This window comes from Cottoperca gobio, chromosome 22 (assembly GCF_900634415.1).
Source record: "Cottoperca gobio chromosome 22, fCotGob3.1, whole genome shotgun sequence".
NCBI lineage: Eukaryota > Metazoa > Chordata > Actinopteri > Perciformes > Bovichtidae > Cottoperca > Cottoperca gobio.
Window position 1 is genome coordinate 3,537,511 of NC_041376.1, and position 27,273 is coordinate 3,564,783.

Consider the following 27,273-nt stretch of genomic DNA (forward strand, 5'->3'; position numbering starts at 1 on the left):
GTTTGTGTTTCAGTTTCCAGAGGAGCTGCAGAGACTCACCGCTAACCTGCGGACGGTCGATCTGTCGGGGAACAAGATTGAGGTTCTTCCTGCCGCCGTGGGAAATTTCCTGCTGCTCAAGAGTCTGACGATGAACTCCAACAGACTCAGTGAGTGTTTGATGTTGAAGCTGATTCATATGATAAAGTTAATTTCATTATGACCTCAATCCTCCTGAGACAAAACACAAACAACATCAGATTTATCCTCTGATTACCTTCAATTAGACTGTTATAAAAGGGAAGGTACACTGTTTATATATATATATATATATATATATATATATATATATATATATATATATATAAAGCCTCTTAATAAACCTTTAAATATACGGGATGACTTCTAATGAAGCTAAACTAGTAGTTTATCTTTAGTAAAGAATAATTACTTTATTAGTTTGTGTTATTATAATTTAAATTGAGCCCCTGGCAGCCATGATAAACAGTTTTGAGGTTACTAACTGTGATTTACTGTCTGTTCTATTTCCACAAGAATTAAAGGTGCAGTCCAACATTTAATGAACTTCTCAGTATCAGTTTCAGGTGGGGGGGTTCAGCCTAGCTTAGCACAAAGACTGGCAGCTGGAGGACACTGTTAGCCGAGCTCCAACATTAGAAAATAATATCCCACCTCTTCCTAAGTCTGCTGATGTCACCTGAGCTTAAAGGACAAGTTCACAATTTATCAAGTCTGTCTTAAAACAATAGTCAGGTTTACATATGGACATTGAAACTGTGTAGTCTTCATTCTGTGTATGACTTCATTATCTAAATCTAATGGCCTCTGGTTTTGTTCAGTTCTTCACAAGAGTGAGATCTTTACGAGTTGAGAGCATCAACAGATCTGGTTCTGATCCGGCCCATCGTGTAACCACATACATTAAATTCCACATGTGTTGTGTTTCTATCGACAGCCAGTCTCCCCAGTGAGATTGGGAAGCTGAAGAAGCTGGAGACTCTGAGTCTCAGTGGGAACCGGATCGTTCAGCTGCCCTCCACTCTGGGCCAGCTCAAAGCTCTGCGGACCCTCAACCTGTCCGGGAACCAGTTCTTAGAGTTCCCCCCCGGCCTGGGAACCCTGAGGCACCTGGACCTGCTGGACCTGTCCCGCAACCAGATCAGGAACGTCCCCGCCGCCGTGTCAGAGCTGCAGACCATCGAGATCAACCTTAACCAGAACCAGGTTTGTTTTTCTTTAGTCCGTTGATCCTCGATTCAGATGAAGAAAAACTCCCAAAACAACGAACTCTGGCTGTAATAATATTCTAAGCTTCTATTGAGGTCTCTGTTAAAACAATTATTAATCATATTTAATAAATGATTATAATCTTTTTATTAAATCAACTTTCTTTAATGAATATCAGTCGCCAGTGTGCGCGCCTTACTTTGTGTTCAACAAATGGAGAACAAACTGTTTTTTGACCGCAGTGAAAATGTTGTTTTTGAAAAACTAAATGGCAACAAAACAAAAAAACATTTTGGCGATAAAATACATCTTGAACTTTGAACTTAACAGCGCTCTCGAGTTATTGGAGGTTCACACGAGTTGAAAACAATCCTACGCAGCCACCGCTGGACTCTATAAATAGTTTAATACAAATAATATTGTGTAGCCTAATCTTTTTCTGAACAATAATAGAAATGCTTTCGACAGCATTTGGATGTTGATTTAGATTTGAGTCAACGTTATGAATGAAGCTTCCAGCTGTGCGGTACAGAACAGACCAACAGAGTAAAATGTACAACCTCGGGACCTTTGTTGCACCCCCTCACTTGCTCCCCTCATTTCCAGTGTAGTTCCAGGTCTAAACTAATCCAGTCCTCTTCATCCTCCAGATCTCGGTGCTGTCGGCGGAGGTGTCTCAGTGTCCCCGTCTGAAGGTCCTCCGTCTGGAGGAGAACTGCCTGGAGCTTTCCTCCATCCCTGAGTCCATCCTGGGAGACTCCCATGTGTCTCTGTTCTCAGTGGAGGGAAATCTGTTCGAGGTGAAGAACCTCAGAGACCTGGTGGGCTACAACAAGGTCAGAACCGATTCCTGTCATGCTGCGTTCAAGGCCTCTTTATTAAGTTAACACCAGGGCTGCGCTCGAATAGTCTTTATTTTGCTCAGGAAGCTTCCTAACTGAGGGAAATGACCCGGAAGTATTAAGTGGCAGCCATGATCAGAGCTCGTTGAATTCTCTAAATGCTAAGGAAAGGTGCTTCTGTGCATCCTTTCTTACCTCCTGTTGTATAGGGTACACTGGAGCATCCTTTACGTCGTGTAGGTGCAGTCAGATTCTCTTACCTTGATGTCGCGACATTTTCCATCGAGGTTTAAGAAAGTGTTCAGAAAAAGACAAAGGACCTTGACCGTAGCCTGGGTCTCTGATGGTCTCTGTGTTTCCTCCTCAGTACATGGAGCGTTTCACAGCCACCAAGATGAAGTTCGCCTGAAGAAGCTAGATGACAAGTCCGAACCTCAGAGCTCCACCTGGTGGCGGAGTCAGCCGAGACACCGCCACCACCGCTGCTTATTCTTCTGCTGCTAAACAACCACAGCGTCCCCCCCGCAGAGACAGACAGGACGGTCTCTGAGAGCTTCACATGGGAACAGACGACATGAAGAAACGGATTTAACACACGAGAAGAAGAAGATGTTGGTGATGGTAAACCTTCACTGTGCTTCCAGTCGACAGCAGAGACCCAGGGACGCGTTCACGTTAACACAACACTGATGTTTAATGATGCTCACTCGTGTCTGTCTCTTTAAATTATAGTTTTCTTTAATGTCAAACTGAAACATTTCCTCCAGCTTCTCAATAATTTAATAACCTGAGTTGGTTCAAACAGCACGAGTTTGAGAAGACGAAGAAACAAGAGTTTAAGATGTCCGATGAATGTACAAATGCTGTTTGTCTAATTTTAGGGGGAAAGATCCTTTTCAGTTTATCACTGGTAAATCTGTGGAGCCTGTTTCCACCAGGGAAAGACCAAAAATAAAAGATAAATTAAAACTCAAACTATTAATTAAACAATTTGAAGTCATATTTATGCAAAAATACTACAAAACTCTGCTGGTTTTGGGCTGTTGGACGAACTTGATGTCAATTTCGAGTGTTAAACTAAAATAATAATCAAGAATTAGCAGATGAAAATATTTGATAATTGAAAATGATTAAAATCGAGAGATGGGGAAACAAACAACACTAAAATATAAAATATCATTAGATTCACTAAGTATTATGATATAGTATATTTTTTGAAAATCTATTGAGAAATTATTTATGAATAAAATCAGCAGACAGGAACTTCTGTTCTAAATTACACATTTTCATGTAAAAGTAAATATTTCAAATGAATAATTTTACTTATTTCAGGACATTTTTATTTCATATTTCCACATTTATTTATTTCAGGATTAATTTCATTGTCATATTTATTTATTTGTTTAATATTGACTTATGAAGAACAGATCTGTGAAGAAATCAGAATGAAAAGACAAAGTTAACATTAAAATAAACATTTAAATGACAGAGCTTAGTGTTTATTAAACATGTTTACATGATAAATCAGATTCACACTGTCTGAATTTATTTCATATGATTAATAATAATATTAATAAAAGCTTTTATTCTTGTTTCTCAAACGAAGTGTTTTTACAATTATTTTGTAAACGTTTTACAATTTAGTGTTTTAAGATTTCTGTGCGATTAACTCAAGGTTAAATTGACCCAATAAATCTCACGGGTGTATGATACAATATTAAAACATTCTGTTAAAACTATTTTAAAGTAAGAGTGTAGGAATGCATTTTTATTTTTCTCCACTTTATTTTTATTCTCCTGATGGAAATAAGCTCCTATAAAAACATTTTAGGATCTGAATATTTACTTAAATATTAACTAAAACTACACGCAGATGTACAAACATGTTATAGGAATAGCTCACTTCCCCCTGCTGGTATTTAAACATTGTGTATTAATAAACCTTTAACACTTTAATGTTTCAGACGTCGGGGTTTGAAATGATGGTTTCAGCCGATGTGATTGTTTCTGATCTGAGCTCAGTTTGTTCTTCTGAAACCTTTAACGTAGTGAATAATGAACAGACTTCTGTCAGATTATTGAAGGACATTGTTTTTAGATAATTTCACATTAACAAACATTTAACTTATTAGTTTTATTTAACATGTGTTCCTGTCTTTGATATTAAACACTAACTCACATACTTCCTGTCAGCTGCATGTTTTAAGGACAGTTCCAGTTTAACTCTTGTGCCTCATGAATATTTCTATCTTTTACATTTTTAAATCTTTATGGGTGTGTTAATGCATATGGCAACATGCAAGGATGTAACTTTCTTTTGTTTTTTCAAGAAGTTATACCTTTAATAAGTCTATAATAAAAGTGTGGAGCCAAAATACAGACACTCAGACCCTTAAGGACCCAAACGTCCTCTTTGAACTCCATTAAAACCACGCGTCATGCTTTTTACTATATCAGGCTTTCAATCTAGAGCCCTGGCTTCAAACTTGTAGTTTTTATTATTTTCCTCCTGATTGAGCCATTTCCTCACGTTTGCCCTTCGGGGAAATACATGCTTTTTTCCTGGTTTCCTGCACAAACAATAAAAAATGCATCAAAATAAAAGTCCCCCTAGAAATTAGTACACAGGAAATAATTCAATTTTTGTGTTTTTATTCTTCATAAAAACTAACAGTGGCATTATGTTAACACACTGGCATTTAAAGGGTTAAAATTCTAATAATTAATGAATATTTGGGATTTATGATCAAGACTTGATGTTGGGTAAAAGATTTAACTTATTAATTAATAATAAGAAAATATTAATTATCATTTTGTGGGAGTTTTTTGATGCAGACATCGCGGCAATGTTTTTAAAGTGAGGCACAAGGGTTACATTTGCAGTGTTGTGTTTTCTCTAAATCTGCATTCTTGTATTGAAAGCATGCACGAAAGCTTGTACTATAATTAAAGATATTTTTTACATCTGTTGAAAGCAGAAATCTGAAGTTTCTGCTCGAGTTTGTTCAGAACATGTTTGTTTTATCTGGAGGATTTTTGTTGATTTAAAGAAGAATATTTTACTGAATAACAAACTAAAAACATTTTTGATTCTGCATTCTTGATTCAGTAACGTGAAATGTCCTCTGACTGTCCCGCTGGTCAGAGAACATGTCGTCAGATCTTCTACTAAAATAAAAGCACTAATACCATGTTGGAAATTGTACTATAAGAAGTATGCTACTTCAAATTCTACTTTTTTTTCTCCAACTTTATTGATAACAATCAAATTCCAAACAATAACATTTTAAAACGTTTAAAGGACAAAAAGAGGGAAAGAAATGTCAGGGAATCCAGTTATGACATTTAAAAAAAGAATAAACATGAACAGTAAAGGGATTGTGCAAGAAGCTTCTTACATTCAATAAAAACTAAATCATAAAGAAGGAAAAGTTCATTTAATTTTACGTATGTGGGATCTGCCAAGAAATGACAAACAGTTGTATTTAAAAGCAAACATCTTTTTCCATAGAGTTATTTTCAATTATAGAGATTTCGGCTGTCATGTTGTTATTGTACCTGAGCTGTGATGTCACACCACCAGGTGGCAGACATGCGCAGTGAGTCCTCCGTCCTTCTCTCCCCATCACACACACACACACACACACACACACACACACACACACACACACACACACACACACACACACACACACACATCCTCCCCCTCCACATTCCTCAGGGAACGAGACCACCAGCCAGTGTCAAACTGGACGATGCACACACTTCCGGTTTGATTTTTATTGAGTTGCTGAATGTTTACCATAAAACAATGATTCCTCAAAATATTAAAGTTTAATAGTAATAAACGACCAAACTCATTTATATAATAAATGCTCAACATGTATGAAACAAACGTTTAAAATTGTCTTGTTCGTATTTACTGTCTGTAAGTCTGTAAAGATTTGATCTTCCTGCTGGAAAATAAAAATTCTGCTTTAAAAAACAAATACGTAAAAGAAAAATAATTTTGAGAAATTATTAACCGATTAAAAATAACATTTAGCAAACAATCAGTGTACAAATGCATATTATCTCGCAACCAATGCTCCCTTTTATTTTGAAGGGAGCACTTCCGGTATAGTCGGCTCTTAATGTGTGTAGCTTGATGTTACTTTCTCCTCAGAGGAAAGCAGCAGCGGAATGTGTGGAAGTGTTTGCTGTTTGATAACAAAGTCTACATGAACTTTCCTGTGGATTTAACCTCCTTCATGAAACAAAATCATCAGTTTTTGAGCAGTTTATCTTTCAGTTGCTCCACTGAAATGGATTCTCTTCCATGAATTTTGCGTTTTATCCTCCGAACTGCTGCCTCCACTTTTTTCCGGTGGAAATCCTGTTTGTCCAGCTGAAAATGAGGCTTCAGTGAAGGAGTAGTGAGATATCCGAGCCGAACCGAGCCGAGCTAACCCGGTTAATGTGAGGGACAGTTTAAAAACATCCACCTGCAGAAATAATGAGAAAATGAAGATGATTCTGTGGATTTTACTGTTTTTACTACGAAGTCAGGCAGGCACCTGTGGAAATGGTGAGTGTCTAAACTGTGATTTCTTTCTCGTTTGTATCAGGTGAAGTTTACAAGGTCAAACTTCATTAGAAATGTTTTAGTTTAAAGTTTTCTAAAAACCTTTAACACATCTCAGCCAGCCTCCCAGCATACACTCAACATACCAGGCAGCAGTTTATCTGAAATAATGGGCAACGTTTGCATCGTTTTACCTGTTACCTTCGCCAATCAAAATGCACTGCAGAGGGTAGTTTTCGAGCAGCCTAATCAGTAAAAACCTAAACATCTCATTGAAATACATTTCTTATTTTTTGGTTATATGTTTGCCGAATTAACCAAGAGACTCACGTGAAAGGAAAAATAAGAGACGTATGTTAGTTATTGTATAGAAACGAGCTAACAAGCAAAAGTATATTAATCTTTGCTATTTTCTAATGGAGTTTGGTGTGAGAACTCTCGCCGCACAGTTGAACATCACCCACTGGGCAAAGTGCAGGTTCATGATAGTTACTGAGGGAACATGAGGGAATGTGAGCTTCAGACAGCCTTTATTATCCCACCAATTATGCAGTCAAACTGATTATAACATCTTTTTGTAGGACACACACATCACTGAGACTCTTTTACACCATTATTGTGGGGTAATTGCTTCAGGTTTTTGTAGCACAAATAACAGAATGCTGTAGGAAAATAAAGAACAACGGAATATAGGACAGAATCAGTGGAACTGCAACAATGAAATATAATTCAGCGTTAAAATCAGTAAACCGGTCTGTGAACTTCAAAGTTTACACCAGTTGGAAAGATCAGACCCAAGATCAGCAACATTACAAACCACTTGCAGTGAAAAGGTCAGAGGTCATATGACATTCACCTTTGACAGGGAGTTGTAGAAACGTTTTAAAATGAGGATGGAAAAAATAATTAGATAAAATAAATAAAAATTTCAGACAAAAAAACTCTAAATTCTATGTGAGCTGTTGATGGACGGCACACTGTCCCACAATGCAAAGGACAGAGGTTCACAGCTACCGCATATTAAATTAGTAGTGGATGGAGGCGTACTTGTTGCTGCCACAAACAAATATTCATTCAGTTTCTTGTTCTACCAAGTATTTTAAAGTTTTTCAAGAATACCCAACATCTCCAACAACTCCACAGTGGCAAGGCCCCAGGGGTTGATGAGATCCGTCCAAAAATGCTAATGGCTTTGGGTGTGGAGGGGCTGTCTTGGTTGACACGCCTCGTCAACATTGCGTGGAAGTCTGGGACAGTGCCTAGGGGGTGGCAGACCGGGGTGGTGGTTCCCCTATTCAAAAAGGGGGACCAGAGAGTGTGTGCCAACTACAGGGGTATCACACTTCTCAGCCTCCCTGGTAAAGTCTACTCCAAGGTACTGGAAAGGAGGGTTCGGCCGGTAGTCGAACCTCTGATTGAAGAGGAACAATGCGGAGTCCTGGCCGTGGAACAACGGACCAACTCTTCACTCTCGCAAGGATCCTGGAGGGGGCCTGGTAATACGCCCAACCAGTCTACATGTGTTTTGTGGCCCTGGAGAAGGCGTATGACTGGGGGCGGGTGATACTGTGGGAGGTGCTGCGGGAGTATGGGGTGGGGGGATCACTTCTGAGGGCCATCCAATCCCTGTACCCGCAAGGCGAGAGTTGTGTCCGGATACTCGGCAGTAAGTCGGACTCGTTCCCAGTGAATGTTGGCCTCCGCCAGGGCTGCGCTTTATCGCCAATCCTGTTCGTGATTTTCATGGATAGGATATCGAGGCGTAGTCGTGGAGGAGAGGGGTTGCAGTTCGGTGACCTGAGGATCTCATCGCTGCTCTTTGCAGATGATGTGGTCCTTATGGCATCATCGGTCTGGGACCTTCAACAGTCACTGGATCGGTTCGCAGCCGAGTGTGCAGCGGTTGGGATGAGGATCAGCACCTCAAAATCTGAGGCCATGGCTCTCAGCAGGAAACCGGTGGATTGCCTACTCCGGGTAGGGAATGAGCCATTACCCCAAGTGAAGGAGTTCAAGTACCTCGGGGTCTTGTTCGCGAGTGAGGGGACAATGGAGCGAGAGATTGGCCGGAGAATCGGAGCAGCGGGGGCGGTATTGCATTCGCTTTACCACACCGTTGTGAAGAAAAGAGAGCTGAGCCAGAAGGCAAAGCTCTCGATCTTCTGGGCGATCTTCGTTCCTACCCTCACCTAGGATCATGAAGGCTGGGTCATGACCAAAAGAACGAGATCACGGGTACAAGCGGCCGAAATGGGTTTTCTCAGACGGGTGGCTGGCGTCTCCCTTAGAGATAGGGTGAGAAGCTCAGCCATCCGTGAGAGACTCGGAGTAGAGCTGCTGCTTGTTGATGTCAGTGGAGGGAAGTGATGTCACCTTCAGCGGAAGGTCGATTACATCATCTCTGTGTTCCCGTCATGTTAGAAAGCCTCTGGACACTTTTACTGCAGAGTTTTAGTTGTATATTATTTCCCAGCATGCATCTGCTGACTGTCAGCTGCAATTAGTCGACTGATAGAAACTTAATCAGGAACTATTTTTATTATGTTAATATTTGATGCTTTTAGCTTCTGAAATGTGAGATGCTGCTTTTCTTGTCTTAATATTTTGGGTTTTGGTTTGGACTGTTCCGAATAGTTAGAAGGTTTGAAGCTTCATTCATAACATTGACATTCGAATTCTAAATCCATAATTGAATTCTGCTCAGCTTTTCTTTTTTGTCTTCCTTTGGTCTCTCCTGCAGGTGTGTTTTTCACGAAGCACCCGTCCAATCAGACTGTGTCTCAGGGGAACGGAGCGAGGCTCGGCTGTGCAGTTCAGGGACTGACTGAGCCGGACATTGTGTGGATGAAGGACGGAGAGAAACTCTACAGCACTGACCAGATGTTCATCACACTGGGAGAGCAACACTGGGAGACTTACCACAGGTTCATCAATCAATATTTTAATTAATCAGTCAAAGTATCACTTAATGGAATACTGATCTGATAACAGTAACAGTCCTCCAGCTGCTTCATATGATCCTCAAAGGATTTCTAACAATCTTAAAACTGTTAAAACATCATGAAGTCTGGTTGAGTGCTGATGTGATGTATGTATGGTCCCCTCACTTATGGCTCTCACTCAGTCGGATATTTTGACACTAACATGGCCCACTGGAATGAAGTTAAGTGGTGTGGTGCTTATTTAAATAATATATGTATAATAACAAGGGCTTGTATATCTGCAGTTTTAGGTTTTCGGGTTTCCCTTTTGAATGACGAATACAGTCTACCGCCGTCTGCTGCTACGGAGAGTTTTATCCTCTCACGCTGGCTTAGAAAGTACGTGCTAGTTGGCTGTAATCTTTGCGGTGTGTTCAAGTGCAACTATTTGGCTAAAATGCAGGCGTCGTGAGTCTCCTCCACTAATTCTTTGATGTCAGTTTGTTGTCTGGGCCTTTTAGTTGTTGGTGTTTCTTTTCTGTTTGATGGTTAAACAGCTCGTCGACGGTAAATACAGGCAGAGCTGCTGTAGGCTTTGGAAATGAACGCTTGCCTCCTCCTTCCCGTCTATCTGACTTTCCCTCCTACTTTATCTCTTTACTCCTCCCAAGGACAAATTAAAGTACATTTAAATTAGTTTTTTCTACAACATTGTCTTCAATTTAAATCCTATAAATATGATCAATATTTTTTATTTAAAATGAAAGAGCTGTGCAGTTTTTTGTGGTAGTTTTGGAATGTGCAAAGGTTGACAGGTAAAAGTATAGTATAAAAGTGTTTAATATTGAAGTTTGATACTTAGCTGTACAAGAGTCGAGAGATATTTCCCTTTTTAGTGATTCGGTTTTTAGTAACATGCTTGATTTACAATGTAATCCTGATTACACATATTTTAGATTTATAAGTGTGAATGTAAAACCTGTTTTTGGCTGAGCTCCTCGGTGCTGCAGGTGTCCACATGCAGAGTTTATTATTATGAGTTATTATGTTCATCAGAAACGCAGTGACACAAACGCTCAGATCAGTCAACCACGAGGAATCCAGCCCTCGTGGTCCCAGAGGGACCCTGGGAAAGAAATATCAGCTTTGATGGCTGATTTGGGATCAGAAATCTTTGTTTAAACAGCCTGAATGTTGCCTGAGACACTGACCTCAGGTCTGTTTGGCTCAGTGAGCAGCGGCTGGATAATCGGCTTTACTCTCAGATTCCTGGACAGAAAGAAAAAAACAGTGAAGGTCAGAGAAACAGTAATGTTACAACCTGTTTTTATTCCTGATCTGAGACGTTTTAAAGATCCTGAACACAAATGTTGTGTGGTTAGACAAAGATACTATGTGAGGTGAACGAGGTGCAACAGGAAGCTGCAGCAGAGATCATGGAGGAGGTTAAGGACCCTCGTATGTGCTCTTAGTTTATTTACATAGCCACCTCCGCGACGCAGCTTGCAACAACATGGACCTGAATCAAATCCGTTGCCAACTATTCTTAGATTAAAAGTTTATTGATTTTTGAGACGCAGCCCGAGACGTGTCTCTGGTCCGGTTGAGGGTCTAACGTTCTGTGCGTTCTTGTTTCCAGTGTGAAGTCTGTGCAGCAGCAGGATGCGGGTCAGTACTGGTGTGAGGTCGAGTATCATGACTTGACATTCTCCTCTGAACGAGCCTGGATCACAGTGGAAGGTGAGGACCCTGAATGCACCACCTCTGTGTCTGTTTACACTGCAGTGATGAAAACAGCAGGTCTCTGTGTTTTCCTGCTGTTTGCTGTGACCCTGAACACATCTCCATCACTGCTCAGTATGATCTGCTTCCTGTCTCTTTTAGGTGTCCCTCACTTCCTTCAGGAGCCACAGGATGTGGCGACGTTCCCTAACGTACCTTTCAACCTTACCTGTGACGCAGTCGGCCCCCCCGAGCCCGTGGAGGTGCTGTGGTGGCTGGGGGGGGCCCAGGACGGGGAGCCCAGACCGTCCCCCTCAATCCTCCACGTCCAAGGTCAGAAAGTCTTCTGCTTTCAACTTTGTCTGAAACACGTGGCTGTTTACAAGGCAGGGAGGCTCTAATGAAAGACTCTACCCAAGTGCATTGTGGGAAATGTAGGATCCAGTGTTTCTCCACTTTCTGCTGCTCAGATTCTGACCGTTCTGGTTTTAATGTGTCTTTGCAACTCCAGCTGCTGAATGAAAACTGTTTACTTTTCTTTCAGTACAAACAACTTCACAATAATGTAATCATTATATTTAAAGTCAGAACAGTTGACTTCCATTATATAAATCACATGTGATGATTAGCAGCAGAATCTCTTTACAGCAGCGTGATCATTAGAAAGTGTGGAGTCAGTTTTAACTTTGAGCTTGATTCACTGACCTTTCAGTTCACAAACTATATAATCACAGCCGTTTGTAATTAGTCTTCTCTGTCAGTGCCATCATTTTTGTTTGACTGAAGCATATAATTTGTCTTTAAATGGTCTCTAATTACTGTTTTTGGTGCTTTTCTGCAACCGGATGACGCAATAATAACGATAATAATAAACTTTATTTAGAAAACACAAAGTTACAAAGTGCTTTACAAGAAAACATTTAATTGTTAGAGAAACTATGATTTTAAAAAACTATTTAAAAACAGTTTAAAAGTTATACAATGAGAAAAAGTCAAATACAACAATATTAAATCAATCAAATAAAAGTTAAAAGAAGCCTTTGTATATAAATATGTTTTAAGAAATGAATTTACAGATACAAGCGAATTCAGGTCGAACACATTGTGAAAGCACACTTTTCAAAATAGGTTTTTAAGAGGGATTTAAATATATAGATAGATAGATAGATAGATAGATAGATAGATAGATAGATAGAGAGCCCGTCTCTGGAGTCACCAGCTTCATGTGAATCTGAGCAGCAGTTGTTGAGATCAAACTAAATCTGGAAAACTGCTTTTCTTCTGTTTCTTTCGTAGAGTCTGATCACAAAGATATTTATAAATCCAAATCCAATCCGGCTACACCCTCCCACTCTGGCAGCGTGCTGCTTGTCCCAGTCTTTAGAGAAAGGGATATTTCCTCATTATAATGTAGTTATGTACACACACACAGCTTATGGAGGTGTGTGAGTCAGACGCATGTGAGCGTTGGATTTAACCCAAAGGTCACTCCTGAAGGGTGGCGCTGAGCTCAGTCTTACAGTCGTGTTTATGAGACGTCACATTTTCATCCTCGTTTAGTTGAAAACAGAAATGGAAAAATACGGTTTTGTTGTTTATTAACTTAAGAGAGGAGAATTAAAACTTGTTAGGGTTGGGAGACATGTAAGAACTATTGTGTGTGTGTGTGTGTGTGTGTGTGTGTGTGTGTGGAGAGACAATAACCCGCTCTGCTTGCTGACTGGCTCTCGTTCTTCGGAGGCAAAATATGACAAATCGACCAGAACAACCAGCGATGTACTCAGCCAATCGCCCGTCCCTAGTACCCGTCTTCCTGTAAATTTAGGAGTCTCACTGCGGACAGACGTCTCCACTGAAACACCTGGAGACTGTGTTTGTGTGGCTCTGCAGATATGGGATCATCATCATTGCCTGCTGCTAAACACTCCGACAAACAGGCGTCACATGCTACACCCTCTCCCTGCCCACTCACACTCCGTTGGCGTGTGGAGTGTCCGCCTTATAGAGTGCCATCTCAAATCAATTAGCAGGGAGTGGGTTATAAAAACGTTTTAATATTGTACAAACTTAAAAGTTGCATTTTATTTAGAATCAAATGCACCTGTGTCTAGCCTCAAAAACGATAGTCTTCTTAATTTGAGTGTAAAGTGTTTATTTACAGGGACTGTTGCAAAAACCGGCTCATAAACATCAGCGTTAAAAACGAGAAGAAAAATAAATTCCACTCAGAAGCTCGGGAGATTTATATTTCTTGCGAAAGACGTTGATATGAAACCATGGATACAACAAGATGAGACAGTTCCTGTTTCTGCCGGAGAAAGGGAAGTTCATCCCGAAGCTTTGTGCTAAAGAAGGGAGCTTCATTCAGCTGAGAGCGGGACTAGTGAGTGTGAAAGAGACATTTCACTCTTCATCATCATACACACACACACACACACACACACACACACAGCAGTATTGATTGTCTATAAGTAGAATGGCATCAGCTGAGCTGCTGCAGCTGATTGGGGGATTCTCTGACATACAGTCTGTTACTGGAAACACACACACACGCTGTTTCCTGTCAGTGAGTCGTGTTGTTTTCCAGGAATGTGTGTTTTTAAAGGAACATTTACCTCTAAATAGGAACATATACATACTGTATACTGATCATTGAGCATCATGATTATCTGTCTGTTTAGTTTTTTTTGTCGGACAAATACCAAAAGTAAAGTACTAGTAAAGTATATATTTAAGAATAATATATATTTTATTGCGGAATTATAAGTATTGATGCATAAATGTTTAATGTTGCAGCTGGTAAAGGTGGAGCTGATTGAATTACTTTATATACTGCTGGGTAGTTTAATCTATAACAATACATCATAATTGAAAGGAGCCAGTTGAGGTGGTTCATCTAGTAAGGATGCCACCTGGGCGCCTCCCTAGGGAGGTGTTCTAGGCACGTCCAGCTGGGAGGTGACCCCGGGGAAGACCCAGGACTCGGTGGAGAGATTATATCTCCTCACTGGGAACGCCTCGGCATCCCCCAGTCGGAGCTGGAGGATGTGCACGGAAAAGGGAAGTTTGGGGTTCCTTACTGGAGTTGCTGCCCCCGCAACCCGACCCCGGATAAGCGGTAGACGATGGATGGATGGAATACATCATAATTTATTAGCGGATTATACTTTGTATTGAAAGTAACTAAAGTTATGTAGTGTAGTAGAAGTATAAAGCGGCAGAAAATGGGAAACTCAAGTACAAGTACCTCACAATGGTACATGCAGTACTTGAGTAAATGTACTTAGTTACTTTCCACCTCTGCAAACACAACATGTATGAACGAAACAGCTTAAAGGAAAGATTCTCTGTGTATCTGCAGGAGTGAACAGCAGTGTGAAGTTTTACTGTGAAGCGAAGAACACCAGAGGAATCTCCGTCTCTAGAACTGGAACTGTTCACATTAAAGGTGAGTTCAGCTGCCGGCACTTCACTGTTCACATTAAAGGTGAGTTCAGCTGCCGGCGCTTCACTGTTCACATTAAAGGTGAGTTCAGCTGCCGGCGCTTCACTGTTCACAACAACGTGTATGGAAGATTATATTACCTCTCTGTACAACTCTGTATATTATCTGTATGTATATTCAGGTCTTTAAATGTTTCATTTTATAAGTCTGACAATTTTGTTTCCGTGTCTGCCTGCCAATATAAGACAACTTGCAAAACAGGTTTTCCAATATTGGCAACTCGGTAATGTTGGCATGGCATGAGAAGCATTGGTTGTACTGCTACCTCTCATGCACGAGGCCTCTTCAGCTTGAGCTGTGATTGGATGATAAGTCTCTGTCTGTCTCAGTGTTGCCGGCGGTGCCCTTTGGGCTGCAGGTCCTGAGGATGCTGGACAACAACGTCACGATCTCATGGAAACCAGGATTCTCAGGACACTCTGAGCTGTCCACCTGCATCGTCCAGGTAACACACACACACACACATGTTGGGCTGATTGAAAACTGACGATCAGATCATTATAAATCTCCGTCCTCCTTCCTCTCAGCTGTCGAGGCGTGCAGCCCGGAGGTGGGACCTCCCCCAGCAGCAGGTGCGCGTTCCCCCTCACCTGCAGGTCCTGTCTGGTCTGAGGAGTCACCAGAACTACAGCGCCAGAGTCTCCTGTGTGAACGAGGTGGGGGCGTCGCCCTTCTGCCCCTGGCTGCACTTCCAGACCCCTCAGTCAGGTAAGAGACATCGATGATGATGATGACATGTCTCCATTAAAAGTCTTCTGAAGGATCGATCAGCGGCTCCTGTTTGCAGTGGATGTACAGACAACTATCACTGGAGTACTTTGTTCTGCAGCGTCTTTTCTTCTATGATTTCTAAGTGGATTAACAGACTTTCTTTCTGGATGGACATCAGAGATAATGACATCTGAACTGTTTAAAAGTCAGGATATGTCCATTCCAGTCCAGATTTGGACTGTTCTGTTTTTGTCTTTGTTTTTTTAAAGTCTTTTTTGCATTTAATGATAGTATAGCTGAAAATAGAACGGAGAGGGAGAGGAGATGACATGCAGCAAAGGGCTGTGGGATAGATTCAAACCTGTGGCGCTGCGATAAAGACTCAGCCTTACTTAGTTTGGTGTCCTGCATCTCTCTGTATTGTCTTCTTTGTATGCTGTCTCGTTTTGGTCATTTTGCTTCTCTTTTAAAGTCGTTTGTGTCTCTTTCTGTATGTTTTGCACCTCTTTGTCATCATTTTGTGTCTGTGTGTGACTTCCCAGCAACAAATGTTAGCAGTAACTTCAAACAGAGGCTCTGGCCCAGGGCTCCCTTACCTGTGTCAGTGGGAATACTGGAAACCAGTTTTAACTACAGTTTATAAACATAATAATTCATTGATTTATACATAAGAATGAACCACAGAGATTCTGCTCTCTGCTGGTTTCCTGTTTTCGCTGAGCTTCAACCGTTGGAAGCTGAGAGCTGGTTTGTTGTTTGTGTTGTGTATTTGTTTGTGAGTGTGTGTGTGTGTGTGTGTGTGTATGTGTGTGTGTGGTCCAGCTGGATGGTATCCAGTAGATTCCAGTCCTCTCCGTACAATCAGCTTTTGTCTGTGGCCTCAATCCATATGAAAGGACTCTGCTGCAGCCTGCGGCCTCTGCAGCGCCACCTGCGGCCTCTGCAGCACCGCCTGCAGGCTGCAGTGTGACGAACACTGACCTCAGACTGTCACGTTCAGATCACCAGTGCTGTAATGTTACTAATACATTTACTCAAGTTACTGTACTTAAGTATACATATACAACACTAACATTGTGAAGGTGTCACTTTGGGTTCTGGGTATTTGTGACGGCATTTCTAACTATCTATTTTCACAATTTCTGCAAAATTCATAAACAAAATAATCACATTAATCCATAATGAGAATGTTCATTAGTTAATAGTTAAAAATGAGCTCCACCAACTACGTCAGTAAAATCCTGCTTTTACATTAATGCATGAGTAATAATAATCTAATGTATAATAGTATAACAGTCACAGCCTGGAACATTTTTATGCTTTTAATAATTGAACTACATTTTCCTGATTATACTTACTGAAGTAACGCAGAACATTTGTAACAGAGTATTTTACAGTATTAGTACTTTTACTGCAGTAAAGGATCTGAATACTTCCTGCAGCTCTGCAGATTACATTACACTGATTTGTGAAGATGTTTCGGTCCAAAGAAAGTGAACAGTGAACACACACGTCGTCACCGCAACGCACCGTATGTGATGATAACTAATATAACTGATGATAATATCTAATCTCGTCCTCAGTTCCCTCAGCGGCCCCCAGGAACCTGACGTTTGAGCTGTCGGAGCAGCAGCTGGCTCTGAACTGGGCCAAGCTGCAGGACGAGGAGCTGCAGGGGAAACTGTTGGCCTACAAGGTGCAGTGGACTCTGGGAGGAGAACCACAGGTGAGAGGCGATGACATTGATCAGCTGGTCGATGTGTGGTAATCACTGATTGTAGCCTCATTGATGGAGTCCAGACAGTCATGGTCCTCAGAGGATGGGCCCTGGTGACCTTTATTTTGTAACTGGTGGAAATGAGAAGAAACTAGAAAAGAAAAACTCTGACTAAATATGTTCGTCAATGACTTTCTCTCTTCATTACTAAGACGAGACTATGGCAAGACAGAACCAGCGTCAGAGTTGAGACTAAATTAAAAAAAGAACATGATGCTGTTACTGCAGGAAGCTGCAATAACTCGTCCACATGTTCTCTGTGCAGGAGCCTCTACTGTTTAAGGACAACTCCGCTCAGCTGTCGGGAGGAGGTCGTTTCTTTAACGCCTCCTTCCAGGTGTCGGCCTGCACCTCAGTGGGCTGTGGCCCCTGGAGTCCCCCGGTGCTGGTGCTGCCCGCCTCAGGTAGACAACACACCTCAGATTCCATCTGATGTTACGTCTGTGTTCAGTTTATTTATTGACTTTATGATGTGTTTGACGCCCTCAGTGCAGGTCCAGGTCCAGCGGAGCCACATGTGGGTCGGAGTGCTGCTCGGCCTGCTGGTGGCCACCCTGGTCGGACTGCTGCTCACCGTGGTCGCTCACCGCCGCGAGAAAGAGACGCAGTTTGGGTAAAAAAAACAACAACTCTGAAGAAGATGTTAACATACATTCGTCCACAAACCTGTTCAGACGACAGTGAATGTTTCTACTAACGAGTGTTGTGTGTGTATCACAGCCTGATATATCTTCTGTAGTTTATTATGACTTTATCTCACACACATCGTCCTGCTGCCCCAAATACTCACTAGTTCACTGGCGGATTACAGCCATGTGTAAAGCAAAACTACACTTTGGATAACTGAGTTTATTGTCTCTAAACCAGTTGATGGAAACGTGTGTAATTCACTCTGTCTGTCTGCAGCTCGGCCTTCAAGCCTCCGGGTCCTGAGAGCTCCGTCTCCTTCACAGCGGCTCGATCCTTCAACAGAAGCTGTGCTGAGCTGCAGGAGTCCACATGTGAGTCTGACGAGTATATAAAACGCTCTGTGTGTTGCTCAAACTACAAAACAGCTGAATATCTTTATCCAGTAGGTTTCAGTGAACAAACAGACTGAACGTCCTTCAGCAGTCTGTTTACAGGAAACACTGCTGCCTGTATTGATGGACTCCACCTGTATTTATCTACAGTGTCTGGTATTTACCTGCCTCTTAGCCAATCAATCTGACAAAACAACAACACAGCCCACCGACGACACAGTCTGACTGTAAATGAATCTGATCAATAAGTGAAGCAAAAACACTGAATTTTATAATGAAAACTGAACTTAAAGGAAAGTTCCCCCTCAGCGTGTCTCCATGTGAAGTATAGAGTCTTTATTGTTTTCAGCGGGAGCTGTGTGAAGTCTGACACAGGATGCATTAACTGCTACTAACATAACAATCTACCACACAACTGTCAGAGGGAGAGGAGCATTGTGGGTAATGTAGGCGGCAGGTTTTAACAAGGAAGAAGAATGTATGGAATAAAAGAGGAGTTACAGGAGTGTGATAAGTGTGTGTGTGTGTGTGTGTGTGTGTGTGTGTGTGTGTGTGTGTGTGTGTGTGTGTGTCTCCCTCCAGTGGACAGTCTCGGTATAAACGTTGACCTGAAGAACAAACTGCAGGACGTTCTGATCCCAGAGCGGCTGCTCACACTGGGACACATGCTGGGGAAAGGTATCAACACGCACAGATACACACAACTATACATACATTCACACAAACAAGAACACACAAATGCATAAATAAACACAAATACACACAATTTGTGTTTTGTTTGTTTTTAATCCTCTGTCAATTATTTCTTAACTTTTTTGTCCTTTTCGCTCAGGTAATAAATGTGTGTGTTTACCTGTGCAGGTGAGTTTGGCTCGGTGCGTCAGGCGTTTCTGAAGTCGGAGGACTCGTCCGTCCAGAGAGTGGCGGTCAAGGTGCTGAAATGTGAGTCTGACTCTTCTTCAAAATATTTGATTTATACCAAGGTCTGTACAAACTTTGTAATCTTTCTCATAGCGCTTAATACCGTGTGTGTGTGTGTGTGTGTGTGTGTGTGTGTGTGTGTGTGTGTGTGTGTGTGTGTGTCCTCCCCAGCTGACATCACTTCGTCCAGTGACATCGAGCAGTGTCTGAAGGAGGCGGCCTACATGAAGGACTTCCACCACCCCAACGTGATCCAGCTCATCGGTAACACACACACACATCACATGACCAGGAGTGAAAGGCCAGGCAATTTGATTGACAGTTCTTCTCATCCAATAGGAGTGAGTCTTCACCGGCGTCATGGCCAGCGACTCCCGATCCCGATGGTGATTCTTCCGTTCATGAAGCACGGAGATCTGCACACCTTCCTGCTGCTGTCCCGACTCGGAGATCATCCTTTCGTAAGAGAACATTTAAAGGAACAAACCAGTTTTATTTTTCATGTTTAACCTTTTTTTACAACAAATAACTCTCATGAAACAGGCTATAGGAACAGGAATATTGTTTATGTGAGTGATAATGTACAGCGATCAATAAATTAATATCAATTAAAGAAATGATTTTACATTCCTCTACATTTGATCAAGCTGACACCTCCGACTGAAGGTTTAGAAGTCAGACGGGTGGATAATTAGAAAGTCATCCACCTGTACTGACCGTGTCCTCGTCTCTTTGTGTCCCTCCATCAGGACATGTCTCTGCAGACTCTGCTGCGGTTCATGTTGGACATCTCTCAGGGGATGAAGTACCTGAGCAGCAGGAGCATCATCCACAGAGACCTCGCTGCCCGCAACTGCATGTCAGTCCACCAATCAGCTCACAGATATATCACAAAAAACAATGACACAGAGACAGCGTGGAGGCTTTTTGATTGACAGGCCACGCCTCCTCATATACCTAAAGCTCAAAAGGATACAAACATGTTTTTATTTACTTTTTTAAATACGTTTAAATATTTATATTTGATCTTTTCTGTGTTTTCTGATGCCTCAAGTTTAAAGTTTCTTTTATTCATACAAATAACAAAACAATAAAACATTAGTAAATAAAAATAGACAGTAAAAAGACTCATGTGGACTCATGAAGGCATGTCAACGACAAAAAACTAAGATAACGCAAAGAAACTTTCACTTTTCAAACTGCCATTTTGTGATTTATAAAGTTTATTTTTAACATTTGGGTCATTTCATACCAACTCACCAAGACCTCCCCGTTCATTTTGATATTTGTACTATGTTGACTTCAGTTATCTTAAAAGCTCGATTTAAAAAGATCTGTGGCACTCAATTCTTTATGCCGCAACAAATAACTTTTAGGTGTGATATAACTCAAATAAAAATAACTCTTTGTGTGTGTTTTCCAGGCTGAATGAGAACATGACGGTGTGTGTCGCAGACTTTGGTCTCTCTAAAAAGATCTATAGTGGAGATTATTACAGACAAGGTTCAGTCTCTAAACTTCCTGTGAAGTGGATCGCTCTGGAGAGTCTCGCCGACAACGTGTATACCACACAGAGCGACGTGGTACTGACACACACACACACACACAACCCCCACCACCTCTTGTTCCTCTTTTTATTGTTGTTTTGGTCTCTTTATATATATATATATATATATATATATATATATATATATATATATATATATATATATATATATATAGATATATATATATATATATATATATATATATATATATATATATATATATATATATATCTATATATCTATATATATATATATATATATCTATATATATATCTATATATACTATATATATATCTATATATATATATATATATATATATATATACATACACACATATATATATATATACATACATACATTACAAAACCTCAGTAGAAACTAACTGCGTGTGTTTGTGTCTCAGTGGGCGTTTGGAGTGACGATGTGGGAGATCATGACTCGAGGTCAGACTCCGTACCCCGGCGTGGAGAACTCAGAGATCTACGAGTATTTGATCAAAGGAGAGCGTCTGAAGAAACCTCCAGACTGCAGAGACGACATGTGAGTCTGAAACATATTTGTATTTATACACATAAGTAACATTTACACACACACTTCCCTCACTGCTTCACATTGACTTGTTTGAACGATCTTGCACCGGTTAGTGTTTTTGCCAGTCTCATGCTTTATGTCAGAGCTGGTTCAGGTCAGAGGGTTTTCTGCCAGTGAAAGATGCAGATTGTATTTTAGGCTGATACGAGGCACGGCGTATTTTGCGCATGAAGTGTTTCTAACTCTGCACGATCATTTGTGTTTTTCAATTTTGGTTATTGTGGCGTTGGTATTTACATCTAACTCGCCTTCAGCTGTAAAAACCTTTGATCATTCTGACTTCTGTGTTCCTGTCAGTTATGAGATCATGCACAGCTGCTGGAGTCCCGTCCCTAAATGTCGTCCCAGCTTCCAACACCTGGTCGACCAGGTGGAGGCGCTGAGTCACAGCCTGTCCCCCGCCCCCCCACTGAAGGAGCCTCTGCTCTACGTCAACCTGGAGGGGGACGAGGGGGAGCCGGGCGGAGGGGGTGCGGTTGGAGTGAGGGCCCCAGGGCCGGAGGAGGCGATGGCGGCCGGGGCAGCGAGCTGGAGCATCCCCTGGCAGCACAGGGCGGAGGAAGAGGAGAAAGACTGGCTGATGGTGGGGTCCGGGGCCGCGCTCGCCATCGGAGGAGACTACAGGTACATAATCGGCCCCTGTGGAGCCCCCGAGGAGGAGGGGGGGGTAGACGGAGCAGGGAGGAGGGGGGAGTCGATGGACACGTTGCAGGAGGAGGTCAGAGACGAAGAGGACGTCATTAATGTCTGACCAATCACAGCGCTCTTCTGACTGGACCTCTACCTGAGCTCGTTAGTAAGCTGATCAGAGAGGAACGCTCACTTTATGGCACTGAGCAGCAGCAGGCGGGTGGAGACTGAACTGATTCTCTCTGCTGAAGGTACAAACCTGCAGTCCGACACACAATCAGTACCTTGAAGAACACACTGATAACATGTGTACTGCTGGGACTTGAAGCTCAAAGACACAAGAAGTGTTGCAACTAGAAAAGTGAGATTAAAATCACTCGACCAGCAGCTACTAATAATTTCATGCTAATATCATTTTTATCATATTAACAATTGGTATCAAACCATTTGGTATTAGAAATAGCGGCTTTGCTGAAAATGAACATGAATCAGGTCAGTTTTAAATCGTAAAACATCAGTTTTATTATGTTTTTATTTAGTGAGGTCCGTCTAACTCAATTTAATTTATTCTCTCATGTTGCGAGTTACTTTGATCTAGTTTTACTGTAAAGTTGCACAATGTACTCAGTCTGCAGAGGAAATGGATTCCACGTGTTGTATTCCAGAAACGCAACACGTAGAACAACTACGACACACCAGTTGGGAACCAGTATGTGCTAATAGTGACTTGAACGGTTCGGGTCCAACAGTAATTGATCAATCTAACTGCAACCTTCAAGAAATGTCAGTTTTACTAGATTTGGTCAATGTTAGCCCAAAGTGCGTGCACGCATTTAAGTGCGTCATTTGTTCGTAGCATGGCTAATCCGACTAGTCCAGTTAATCAAATTCCACGATGTATAAGCCAACATTTATCTTTTAACATGTATGTTTGTGATGAAGACCCATAAATGTGACTCGGTATATTTGGTGTTCTGGACGTTATAGTGTAAAGATCAGGTGGTCAGCGCCCTCTGGTGGACAAACTCTAACTGCAACATCTTTCTACTGCTGTTTGTTACTTCAGTGCTTTTTACACCTAAACTAATATCTATTTATATAACACAACCTCCATCATAAGCTCCTCTCAACTCCGCTTGCGTTGGACGACTCTGATGATCTGCAGCCAGTTTCTAAAACCTACTGGACAGCCTGAAAACATAAGAGTGGGGCTATTATACATTCACCAAAACGTCCAAGTATTCATTTAAATATAATTATTTGTATGTATTTAGACTTGATTTGTTATAGTTTGACACTGAGATCACTGATGGAAGCTAAACAAATCTCTCAGATGTCTCTACTATGGAAGCCAGTAATGAGAAACCTTCTCAAAACAATAACTTAGTATCTAGAAATAATGAGATCATCTCAAAATAATGTCTTAGTATCTCAAAATACTGAGAAACTTAGAGAAAGATTTTCATCATGATGACTTACAACTATATTTTTTTCATAACATTGGTGGAAATGGGCTTCCATACTCCACAATTTGGTCGTGGGAAGATTTCTGAAGTAATTTGGTCCGTGCGTTTCAACAGCCAGATGGAGCTAGATGATGTTATAAGAATAAAATGCATAAAAGTTGCTGTTGGGACTTTGAATAATGTCAACTGAACAAAGTTTGGCTCCGGGCCCACAGCGTTCAAATGTTGTTTAATACTGTGTGCACATCATACACTGAAGTAACAGGGCCTGAAGGCAACACCTGCATCATTATTACCTGATCATACCGTCAGGGGGTGGCTGGGGGTTTATTTTTGTTTTTTTCCACGCATATAATTTGGCCTTCATCTGCACATTCCCGTGCGACAATGATCCACGCTTTGTGATTACAAGGAAACCAGAGAAAACTCTGCCTGTAAATTGAGGCCATGAGATGCGGCTGAAAGCGAGTGAACAGACCTTTTTATTGTCAAACTGTTGTTCTGATTTTGAAAGTATTGTGAGCGCCGTGTTTCGGGTTCATTGGCGTCACGAGTTCAAGGGGTCATCGATCTTTTCATTGACGAATAACTTCACTATATTTCAACTTTATTCGGCTTCATTTAATTGTCTTTCTGATCAGCAACATTATTCAGGCTTGACAGTAAAGCAGATTACAATATAGTCTAAATAGCAATTTCGTTTCCTATAATTTACAGATGAAACTAAATTAATCTGCTAGTATTTTTGATAAATGATTTGTTAAAGTAATTTTTCAAAATGGGCTTATTCCGACTTTACGTTTATTAAATTGGAAAATCAGTAACTTGTTCTCAGACGAAGACATTTAAAGACTCGCTGAAATTGTAGCATTTTTCACTATTTTCTATTCCCTGTGTCCATAATGCTCTGTTCTAATATATATTTTGTCATTTTAATATTAAGAGCAGAAACGATCAGGTGATTCATTTTTTTGTTTTTTTAATAGGGGATTACTGATTGTCATTTTTAAAGAAAAAAAATATCGCTGTTCCAAACTTCTGTTGTCGTTTCAATGTGAATTTATGCAGTTCTTTCAGTCGTCTGTTAATAAACTTTATATGTTTTGGTGTTTGAATTGCTGGTCAGAAAAAAACAAGACATTTGAAGACGTCCCTTGGACCTATAGACACTGAAAGTCACTAGAGCTGCAACAATTAGTCGATCAATATAAACAAATAATCTGTAGTTGCTGCCCTAAAATGCACATTTTCTACTATTACTAGGTATTATTAGTTGAACATTCAAACAATCGCTGCAGCCGTCGTATTATAGTTGTTCACGTGAAATATTTGTTGCAAGCAGTTGATTTTAACTTCTAGTTTTGTGGCCTTTTATTATTTAAGTTTATATTGTGCAGTTCACTTAATAAATGTGTTTAATACATACACAGTGAACAGAAAGTGGGAACATTAGGGGGTCATTGGGGGCCCTACAGCACACTGGGGCCCCGGAGCCCCTGTGGTGGATTAATCCGGCCCTGACTGCTGCTGTTGTACATATCGTGCATTTGAATTTTGCTGCTCTAAACTGACTCACTTCTACATTTCCAGACTAACATTGTAAAAACGTCCTTTAGAATATCACTAAACAATGTTGTATATTTGAGTCCGATGTATTTTAGAAATCTGGGATGTTTCATTGATCCTGGGGGTAAAGTTACATGGTTTGTATGTAGCTGGTGTCTGTCTGTAAAACTGTTTATTTCCTGCCATGATGTTTGAATTAAACATTTCGTTGACTTTTCTGTCTGCGCCACTCATGTCGGGATATCAAGGGACCGTATGTTTTAATGTATCCGATGGTTTGTATGTGATATAGATCCAACTCTGAATTTATTCAAGACCCAACTTGAAGCGTATGTCCATACCGGTCTGACTTCAGATATGTACAGAGAGCCTTTGTGAGACTTGACAAATAAAGTGTTGTGTCGCACTGATGATTTCCCCCCTATTGTTACCAACAGCTTTAATCCACTGCAGAGCAGCACAGTCAACTGATGAGCCGTCACCTGAAAAATAATACATCTGTCACTACTGAAGAGACGAGAAACACAATCTTACAAATAAATAACGGCAGTAGGGATTCAGAAATTAAAAAGGTATAAAAGCATGTTAGTTTCCTGATCTCGTCTTAACTAACAAGAAATATGAACGTCGGGTGAAAACTGATCAATATGATAAAATTACATCAGTCTAATATTATTTGTGAAGACATACACAGACTGAGATGTCTAATTAAATTATTTTCATTAATGTATTTTACTGCTATTATGTCACTAACTTGTAACTTACCTTTTTTACTCTGTCAATTGCTTTGTATAGTTCATTCTTGCTTAGTTCTTTATTAAAGTAGTTGTATATAATATGTATTTAGTTTATCTGCTTATTTCTGTCCATGTGCTGCTGGACCTGAATTTAGTCTCATTGTAAACCCACATCTTCACATGTAACATGAGGATGAAGGAAAGTGGATAAAACTCTTCACAAAGCGTTTGTCAATGCTCTTAGTAGTTTTTCTGTTGAATTCTGGAGATAAACTGGGTCAACACGATACTTCGGCTTACAAAGAGCTCTTTCTCTTCAGCAAAGGAGGAGCTGGAAATATTCTCACCACTCATCAGTCTCCACAGTCCTTCATGTTAGTGTGGGACACCTTTACCAACTTATGCTATTTTTGAAACACATTAATATATAAGTATTAAGATATTTTAAAATAACATACCACAATTTCAAAAACACTTTTAGAAGTGAAAGTCCTACATTCAAAATCTTAAGTAAAAGTATAATCAAGAAAATGTCTAAATATGCAGCCAAATGGGCTATTTAGTTGCATTATTATATATTAGATTAGTGTTATTAATGCAGTAACATGAATGATCCATTTAAATGTAGTAGCTAGCTGCAATAGATCTTTTATTAATTTAAAAAAAAGATGTTTGGGTGGTTCAATTTTAATGTATAGCAATGCATTGTATTTCAAGTGACTAAAGTCATCAAATAAATGCAGTGAAGTAAAAAGTACAATATTTCCCTTTGAGATTTGAAATAGAAAGAAACGTAAAATGAAAACACTAAAATGAAGTAAGAGTATTTTTAAATTGTACTTAAGTACAATACTTGTATACATGCCTTTAGTTACTTTGCACCACTGCAACAACATTTATTTAACACATCTTTATCAAAGCCCTTGAGGTAAATGTGTGATTTGCGCTTTGGGCTATATACATGCAATTTATTATAAAACACACACACCCTGCAGGACGATCAAGTAAGAGCTCACGTGGATTTATTGATTTTAATATTTGACCTGATCAGGACGGTCTTGGTTTGCTCTTATTAGCATCAGCTGACAGTTACCTGGCTAACCGCACACCGGCTATCTAGCTGGTTCTCTAGCCTAGAATAGTGTCAGTTTAGTAGATGCATTTACCTCCATATATCAGCATGCAGAACGAGGACGATGTAGAATGTAGCAGATGATAAATAAGAAATACAACAATTAAGAGTTAGAATTCCATCAGTGTTCTCATTGCGCATGCGCTGTATTCCGCGCCTTTGCAGCACTATACATGCACGCGCAGCCTAACGTTAAATGTAAATAAAGCGAGGGCGGTTTAACGTCCATTACGTCACTTTAATATAGTTTTTTTTGTTACGTAATAAAGTATGTAACTAGCTGGTTATGTACCATCTGTATGAAATCGTATATCGTGTTCGTCTTTTGAATTATGTAATGTTAGTTCGGTTAAAAACGGCCATTTATACAACAACCAGCAGATTCATCATG

General features: G+C 40.5%; 2 protein-coding genes across 2 annotated transcripts in view; both read left to right on the forward strand.

Annotated features, from left to right (window-relative positions):
- lrrc57 (leucine rich repeat containing 57) overlaps positions 1-5,046 on the forward strand; it is a 5,817-nt gene extending 771 nt beyond the window's left edge. The window contains exons 2-5 of the mRNA XM_029461144.1: positions 14-149; positions 956-1,224; positions 1,878-2,063; positions 2,437-5,046. Of these exons, the coding sequence (XP_029317004.1) occupies positions 14-149; positions 956-1,224; positions 1,878-2,063; positions 2,437-2,478 (633 nt within the window). The 3' untranslated portion in view covers positions 2,479-5,046. The remainder of the gene's footprint in view (positions 1-13; positions 150-955; positions 1,225-1,877; positions 2,064-2,436) is intronic.
- A 1,172-nt stretch (positions 5,047-6,218) lies between these two features.
- On the forward strand, positions 6,219-25,423 carry tyro3 (TYRO3 protein tyrosine kinase). Its single transcript, XM_029460591.1, has 19 exons — positions 6,219-6,636; positions 9,374-9,557; positions 11,194-11,294; positions 11,439-11,609; positions 14,638-14,724; positions 15,111-15,226; positions 15,309-15,489; positions 17,076-17,218; positions 17,535-17,673; positions 17,759-17,882; positions 18,176-18,270; positions 18,874-18,969; positions 19,153-19,233; positions 19,384-19,476; positions 19,552-19,673; positions 19,962-20,071; positions 20,636-20,795; positions 21,164-21,300; positions 21,649-25,423. The coding sequence occupies exons 1-19, from the start codon at positions 6,573-6,575 to the stop codon at positions 22,100-22,102; spliced, it is 2,658 nt and encodes an 885-aa protein (XP_029316451.1). The 5' UTR covers positions 6,219-6,572; the 3' UTR covers positions 22,103-25,423.
- The last annotated feature ends 1,850 nt before the right edge of the window (positions 25,424-27,273 follow it).

What these genes read in the sequence shown, in the direction of transcription:
- tyro3 (XM_029460591.1), top strand. Translation starts at nt 6,573, where the DNA reads ATGAAGATGATTCTGTGGATTTTACTGTTTTTACTACGAAGTCAGGCA. An exon ending in CAACGTGATCCAGCTCATCG is followed by an intron (nt 19,477 to 19,551) that starts GTAACACACACA and finishes CTCATCCAATAG; the next exon opens with GAGTGAGTCTTCACCGGCGT. An exon ending in CTCGCTGCCCGCAACTGCAT is followed by an intron (nt 20,072 to 20,635) that starts GTCAGTCCACCA and finishes TGTGTTTTCCAG; the next exon opens with GCTGAATGAGAACATGACGG.